Source organism: Scophthalmus maximus, chromosome 7 (genome assembly GCF_022379125.1).
Source record: "Scophthalmus maximus strain ysfricsl-2021 chromosome 7, ASM2237912v1, whole genome shotgun sequence".
Classification (NCBI taxonomy): domain Eukaryota; kingdom Metazoa; phylum Chordata; class Actinopteri; order Pleuronectiformes; family Scophthalmidae; genus Scophthalmus; species Scophthalmus maximus.
Window position 1 is genome coordinate 8,895,951 of NC_061521.1, and position 8,190 is coordinate 8,904,140.

Genomic DNA, 8,190 nt, shown 5'->3' on the forward strand with positions numbered 1-8,190 from the left:
TCAAATGTATATTTACGACTTCATATGTGAATTCATTCGTTGTTGATGGGTTCTTTTTGTTAATCCAGTGAAATTTTCGTTTTTTTTCTTCCAAATTAGTGATACAAAATATAAGTCGTTTACTACCTGCTCCTTTTTTTACACATAGGGATTACACGTTTTCCAAACATAATCCAAATGTAATTTTGACCTGATTAAATCAAAGGGGATGATCGTGGTAACACCAATTCTCCCTTCAAAGAAAAATGTGGCTTCTCTGAACTGATATTTTCCAACACCACACACAAGGTCAATACACTTTTCATTATGGCTCTGAAAAAAATAACCATCAATAGCTGCTGGTGTAGGCTGGATATATAGATTTAACCGGTTAAAACAAAATGAATAGATTTATTTTTACTGGTGACTGATATAGAAATAAATCAGTGGATGTGAGGTGTAGTCTAAAGGTCAGATGGGCGCCTGAAGGCCCCGTGAGGCTGATTCTCTCCATCAGCAGCTGCTTGTTGGGTCATATTCTCCTGCAGAAGGGCTTGTTAATGAGCTCTGGATGTTTGCTGTCATCTCTTTCCTCTATGTCCATCATAGCAGGGTTGAATTAAGTCACAACACCGCCCATTTAAACTTTAAAACCCCACCCATGGCCACAGCATATTAAAGGCCCATTGCACACAGAGGCTCATATTATTTATGTGAGAACTTCACTTATTATGCACGGTTGCTATGATTGAATAGATTTTTACTGCTGGAACTACAACCTACGCTTTCAATTAATTGAACTTTATTTTGTGTGTTGGTGTTTTAAGAGAGGCTTACCATTTGCATTTCATGCCTTAACCTCTGACCTCTCCCACAATGGCTGAAATTCAATACCCCTTTCTGACAAAACGAACGCGATTTTATGTTTCTATTTATTGGGACAAATTCTATTTAGATCCACAGCTGTAGATACAAATACAGGGAGATGACCCCTTTAACTCCGGGGGGGGGGCTTGAGCCCCCTGAATGTGTCCAGTCTCCAGCACGGAGGGGACTTCATTAAAGTAACACATGGACAGCTGTTGTCTTTAACATGTAAACTATTGAGAGTTTAAAACTACACTGAAAGGCCTCGCAAGCTCCCCGCGGGCATATGGGCGTTAATTAGCTGGATATAGCCATAGATTAATTATAATATTTTTTTCCTCCCAATTCCTATCAATAGAGCAGCCGGACAAAGTGCCTTTGTTCTCCGATGCAGGACATTCTGCAGGCCGACTGAATGGGTCTTGGCTATGTCTACATGGATTTGCCATATGGCAACAAAAAGGAAAGAATGGAGCCGCGGAGCGCTTTGTGTTGGAAAATCAGAACAAGGCCGTCGGAGCTTATGGCTGCGCGGAGCTGACAAAGTCAGCCCGGGCCATCAAAAAGTCTCCATTTCCATCAAAACATTCATGTCAGACAGTCAGGGGTGTTCAAACAAAGAGGGGGAAACTTATGGAAAATTATGAAACGTGGCTGTTTGTTTTTGTTTGTTTTTTCCATGCGTGCGCCCCTGGGCCCGCGTGCGCCCTGCGCGCATTCAGCCTCCGCTTGCGTTTGGCTTCTCTCAATTAAGGGGCAAACTTGCGAGTATGACCTCGGTGAATGGTTTGTCTCAATGGACGAGGACAATTACAAAGACTAGTAGTTTTTCTCTTTCCAGCTCTGGCAGGTGGCCTCCACGCCCGGTGTATCCACGGCGGGGTAAACAGTGTGTGTGTGTGTGTGTGAGTGGGTCTTTAGAGGGCTTGTCGAGTGCGGGTGGATGTGGGGGTGTCCTCGTGGCGGACAAAGCGGGGATCCAAAGGCAGCTGCTGCCTCTTTTAGAGGGGCGAAAGGGCCTTTAAATCCCAGCCTATATCCCGCAGCTGCCGCGCTGCCCCGCGGGCCGCGTTGTCTTGAATGCGTGTTTTGGCCCCGCAAGGTGTGGTACGGGAGCGCACGGATGCAGGAGGAGCTCAACGAGGAGTGAAGTACCTGCGCCGCCCCCCCCCCCCCCCCCCGCGGAGGTGGAGGCTCGTAAACGCGTGCGCTATAACTGCGGGGATCCGTGGAGGTGTTCCCTGTGCTCTCTTTGCAACGACACTTGCGTGAAATGTAATAAATCCCGTTTAAATGTACATTTAATATTATTGAAATCAGACATTTCGTCAACACCACACTGTGTACATGTTATGTATCCGTTATTTAACACGACGATGCTCTCTATGGAGCTGAAGAAACCGAACATCTCTTTTTAAGTTTCAAGACTGACTCACAACTTCTCGACGCCCCGAATCCAACCAGAAGCATCGGACAATAACACACCCAACAAAATCCGCTTCAAGTTGAAGTGAAAAATATTTTTATTCCCATCTTTTTTTGCAAGACATGATTAGGGCACTTGTAGGTATATGAAAAAAAAACAAAAGAACAAACGGCTCAGAAACACAAAGAAACCTATTTTTCAAGTGTGGACTATGGGGAAGCTACATGATTGCAAACACATCACAGCACAAAAAAATAATAGTAAATAATAAAATAAAATAGAATAAAATAAAAAAATATGCCCTTTGGCTAAATCAACAAGGCATTTGACAAATATAAAGAAACATAAATAAATTATAAGTTAGAATAGTCTTAAAAATATACATTTACAGGAGAAAAAACAAAACCAAAAAAACAAAGAACAGAAATAATCATTTATAGGCTATTGTCTCTGTAAAGCTGTACACTTTTGGCCAGTGTAGACAATTTTCTTTCCTTTAAAGTAATTCAGGATTGCACAGATGTTAAAACATTTAACACTGTCGAGTGGCTGTATATATGCAAAAGCAAAAAAAGGAAAAATAATAATAATGAATGCTACATTTGTACTGGATAGACGTCACCCCCCCCCCCCCCCCCCCCCCCCCCCCTCCTCCTCCGCCCAAACCGTTCAGTCCTGAGAGTTTGCTCCGGTGTCCGGTGCAGCGGGCCGGGTCGGGTCGGGGCAGCGGGCCGGTCGGGGCTCCTCTTCTCTCCCGTCCCCGCCAGCCGCCTCTTCCTCCTCCTCCTCCTCCTCCTCCGGCGGCGGTCGAGCGGCGGGGACACGCGCGTCTCTCTCTCTCTCTCCTCCGCCGCCTCGCGATCCGCAGCAACAACAACAAAAAAATCGCGCAGGCAAGTAGTGCAAGGACAGCGACGGCGACACGCACCTGGTGGGAGAGAAAACACGCGATGAGCTTTTCCGAGCAAGACGTGGATTCCGGAGAAAGGCGAGAGAGGGTGCCGCTTTCCGAGGAAACAGGAAATGCAGCCTCGGCGGCAGGCGTCACCCTCTACCCGAGCCCTTTTTCCCGCCACACATCGTGACGCACACGCCCCCCCCCCCCCCCCCCCCCCCCCTCCCCCATCCCGCCGGCGTTACTACAGCTCCTACTATCACTACGTCTGCGATTTCACCACAAACTCTCCCCCGCCCCCCCCCCCCCCTTCTCCCTGATAAGCCTGCCTGCGCTTTTTGGCTCACGTCTCTAATCCTTTCACAACCATCCCAGGAAAAACAAAAACGCACATAACTCGATGTAAATCATCAAATGGCGTGGACACAACATGTTCCACGTTTAACATTATGGATATTCTAAAATGTAACAAAGCGGGATTGAGAATGAGATTTTTAGACATTTTTTTTAAAAAAAATGGCGTAATAAATAGTGCGTAAAATGTCCATACCTTCAACGGATCCTCTTTCGCGGAGTCTGCTCCACCGGGATCGGGGACACGGAGAGGTGGCAGGCACTCGCGTCGCTGGGTTTTCTGTCAGCGGCCCTCCTTCGTTTCACGAAGAAGTCTGTAAAGGAACGACAACGGTCAGATTGGTCTCTAATTAAAATGTACATTACGCAAGGGGGCAGCGGCCGACTTGGGGATGGGTTGGAGCTGGGCCTGGGCGTGAGGTCTGAGATGACTCGCGTTTACCTGTGATGTGTGTGTTGTTGTTGTCAGTGGTCGCTGCCCTCTTGCGTCGCGCACACGGGACCTGTCTGTGACCCTGCTTCCCTGAGTTGAGCTTGTCCGCGCGGTTCTCTTGGTTGACCTCCACCTGTGAGGGAGTGCTGCTGCTTTCGGGCACGGCCAGGCGCTCCTGTACGTCCGTGCGGGGCGTCTCCGGCACCGTGGAGTCCGAGGACGGCCTCAGCTTGACGGGGGTCTCGGGCACCCGGGTCCTGTCGTTTTGTACAGAGTCCTGGTAAAACGCCGGGGTCTTATCCACGGGCACCTCTTGCCACTCGTAATCCCCATCCAGCGGGGTGTTGGCCGCGAAATTAAAGTTCCACCTCTGCTGGTCGCGCTCGGAAATCTCCTGCATCTTGGCTTTCATCTCCTGGCTCAGCTCGTCGTGATCCACCGGCCCGAAGAGGCTGCGACAGACGCTGGTGCGTCTGTGGAGAGGGAAGGTCCTCCTGGCCACCAGCCTCTCCAGTGCGCTGCACGATAACTGGACGTTGGACATCTCCAAAGTGATTCCAAACAGACCTTTCCCAAAACGCAGAAGAAGATGCCCGATGCCGTTGATTTATCCTGATGAGAGAAAATCAGGTGCTGATGTTGTTGTTTTTTTGTTTTTTTGTGACGTCTCCTCGCTCTCACGTCTCCACACAATTCCGTTTAAATGTACCTTCGTAGTGTGATGTGATGTATATAACCTCCCCACGAGTCCTCAGACAGAGCGGCCACCTCGGACGACCTTCTCATTGGTTGCCTTAAGTCCAACCCTCTCCTGGAACACACAAACACACGCACTCTCTCGCACACAACCCCCACCCCGATTTCCCGTCGGCCCCCTGTGCCAATTTGGCCGTGCCTCGAGCAGAACGCAGCGTTTGGGGTTTTTTCTCTCGGAGTATCGACCCCTGGGACAACACTGATCGGACTTTCCCGATGTCAGCGTGAAAAGTGCCGGAGCTGCACTTTTAGACTCGGGTACTTGCACTAAGCCATGTATCCATTATCGGACACGGATTTGTTTCGCCGTGCGTCCCGTCCGGCGGTGGACTTGGTAACAGATCCATTGCATCATGTTACGTTCAAGCGTGATGGGGTTTTACAACCATTTTTACAATTTTTCTTCCTTTATTATGACATGAAAACAGTCGAATGTAAGATAAACCTCTTTATGCTGGTCAGTTAAACTGCCCGATGTTTGACCCCTCGACGACGACCATATACATACACACACCCTCCACAGTCCAAACACACACTCCCTGCTATTCTCCTCTCGCCACAATAACATCACCGGCGAGCTGTAACAATGCGGACGAGCTCCCTGGCTCATGTAGTGTCTTCGCTCAGCAGTCTGCGGGGATGGTGCAGCTGCTATATAGACTTTACGCACAAACGTGAACATCACGAGTGACGCTGGGACAAGGATAAAAATAGTTTTAATGGGGTCACGAACCCATAGACGAGCAGTTTCGACCCTATGAACAAAATGAGACGATTTGTTCTTAAAATAAAATTATTGAAGTATATCCTTAGATGTTTTACAACTTGTACTGTAATTCAGTTTATGGAGTGGCCTTTACCAACCCCTGCTTTTCAACCCTGACAAACAAATACAACGGCTGCAGTGAAGGAAAGTTGGATTTTATGTAAAAGGAAAAATAAACACACAACTGTTGTTGACTGTGAGGTGCGGGGGGAGTAGACATCGCCTGAGGATACGCATCGTTTAGAATTCGTATATATACTTTATTCAGTGTTGGTCAAGCACCGTTATTTGGTGTGTGTACATCCACTCCGTTGTGAGGTAACACACACACTCACACACTCTCACACACACACACTCTCACAGACACTCTCTCTCACACACACACACACACACACACACCAGCGTGTCTCTGAGGACGACGTTGACTGACGGCACGGTGCCTGCGGTGTCTCCAGTCCGCAGAGACACGCGACACCATGCATTGGATAATGGGCGCGCAGCGACTCCCTGCGGTTCACAGCTGCTACTGCAGTAAAGAGCTTGTTGCAACGCCCTCTTTATATGTAAGTGGACGTTCAGGGGCAGCATTTGATCCACATACATGGTCAAGCGATTGGCCTTGTTGCAGCACCCGATAGAAAGAGCAGATAGATCATAATCTGCGTTTGATTTTTCTAGGCAACACATATCTGATTTGTATATTTGCACATTTGTTTTATCTATTACTGTCCATACAATTCTCTGTCTTGTGCTCCTGTATGCTGGATTCCACTGCTGCTTAATAGAAACATTTCAGCATCATGTCCCATTCTAACTTCTAATTTGATCATGTGATTACGCGGAGTAAACACTTCTCCCTTTATCTGGGGGGCTTGAGTGTGCAAGCAGCTGCTCAGGAACGTTCTCATTCATTGTGACGTCTGAGAAGCTCAGAACTGGCATAACGTCTGTCCCGGGTCGTCCGATCACAAGTCGATGAGTCACTTCAGGCCTGGCATTTGAAGAGGTGTATGCGGGACTTTGGCCTTCGTGTGACATGTGACACCATGATGTCACACGAGAGCCACACAGGTCGATCATTCAAGTGTGAGACCACCGGGGGGGCTGGCCGCCCAAACGAGTCACCTGCTTCAAAGGACAGGTGCATGCCCTCTGAAAATGACGACCCTTCATCAGGCGATGTTCGGCTCCTCCAGCTGGACAGGTGATCCATCTACAGACATATCATATCAAAAGGAACATGCATGTTTTCCTGATCTTATTTAAGCCTTCTCAGCCATATACTTACTGGATGGATGATGAGACAGAATAATCTTGACACATTACCGTGAGTGATATGTAATCTTTTAAATTAATTTACAGCATGTTTTCCTGATTGCCGCTGTTCATCAATCATAGCAGGGAGAAATCCCTGCGTGGCACATTAGGGCCCTCTAGCGGTGAAAGATACTTACTAAAACGTGGCCTTTGACAATGGCCTAATTTAAAGCAGTATATGTGTACATAAAAGCCGATGTAAATCATTATATAATGCAAATATTAATTATCAACCCAGTTCAACCATGTTAGTATCCCCTCCCTAATATCCCCGGATGAATCTCAGTTCATCAGTTTGCTCACAAGAGTGCCTTTGTTTTCGTAATTTCCATAAACCTCTTCCCAGACAAAATTATCTGACTTGTCACTTCTCATAAATCAACTGGTTACTGATTTACTTTGAGAGACATGGGAAGATTTTCCCTTTTCAAACAGATGTTATCCGTGGGGTGGATTTTCTCTCAAACAGATATTATCAGCTGGTGTTTGAAAGGACGAGGCAATGCGGAGAGAAAGTCTGCGTTCATTAGTTTCAAAAGGGGAAGATAATCTCACAGATTTCATCAGAGCAACAGGTACGGTCAGCCAACTACTGTGATGTCCTCCGACAGCAGTGTGATCCTTTCATCTTTGAACACATACACACGCACATACACACGCACGTACTTACGCCGCACGTACGCACGCACGCACGCACGCACACACACACACACACACACACACACACATTGCACTGGCTTAACTTGCTCTCTTTGACAGAAACACCCTGAGGGTTAAATGCATGTTAAAAGACCCAGGCTCTTATGCCGACTGATGGGGCAAAGGCCACAAGCCGGTCTGCACCATTTGTATTTGAAGGTGATGCCCCCTGAATGTGCTCCACCTATTGTCACAGATTCAACAAAAGTCACCGCAGGACCTTGGCCCAAGAGAAAGTTTTTCATTCACAGACTTCTGTGAGATACAAGAATGGCAGGAGAAAGTTCAATTTAAACAACAGGCCTCGGTTGAGGTCGGCTTTTCGGTCTTGACTGGATTGCTTCCAGGTCTCACATTAAACTAGTCACAGTGATACAAAGAAGAGTGTTGTATATAGTTGTATATGTTTGTTTTTGACCCTAAAGGAGGCATCAACTATAAAGGGGCCATTTCCAGGGTGTTGCTGTCCACCCCCCACCTCAAACCACTCACCTGAACCAACTCATCCTTTTGATGTTAGTGAGGCGCTGCAGGCAACACCGAGGGGATAAGTGGTCATTTGATCCCACGATCCAAAGTGACACCTATAAAACTGTTTTCTCCGCATGCTGCCTTTCAGCTCCAAGACGGCCAACCATTGGACACACCCGGAGTGACTTCCCGGATGACTTAGCTACTGTTTCCCACCCGATGATCCA

General features: G+C 47.6%; 1 protein-coding gene across 1 annotated transcript; it reads right to left on the reverse strand.

Moving 5' to 3' along the window:
* Positions 1 to 2,917: 2,917 nt before the first annotated feature.
* On the reverse strand, positions 2,918 to 4,697 carry LOC118315943 (cyclin-dependent kinase inhibitor 1C-like). The gene is made up of 3 exons (XM_035643644.2): positions 3,964 to 4,697; positions 3,718 to 3,835; positions 2,918 to 3,200 (listed from the first exon to the last, which is right to left on the reverse strand). The coding sequence occupies exons 1-2, from the start codon at positions 4,496 to 4,498 to the stop codon at positions 3,720 to 3,722; spliced, it is 651 nt and encodes a 216-aa protein (XP_035499537.1). The 5' UTR covers positions 4,499 to 4,697; the 3' UTR covers positions 2,918 to 3,200; positions 3,718 to 3,719.
* Between the last annotated feature and the right edge of the window lie 3,493 nt (positions 4,698 to 8,190).

Excerpts from the sequence above, each read along its gene's own strand:
- LOC118315943 (XM_035643644.2), bottom strand. The coding sequence starts at position 4,498 with ATGTCCAACGTCCAGTTATCGTGCAGCGCACTGGAGAGGCTGGTGGCC. Across the intron at positions 3,836-3,963 it reads CAACAACACACACATCACAG|ACTTCTTCGTGAAACGAAGG; the intron begins GTAAACGCGAGT and ends GTTCCTTTACAG.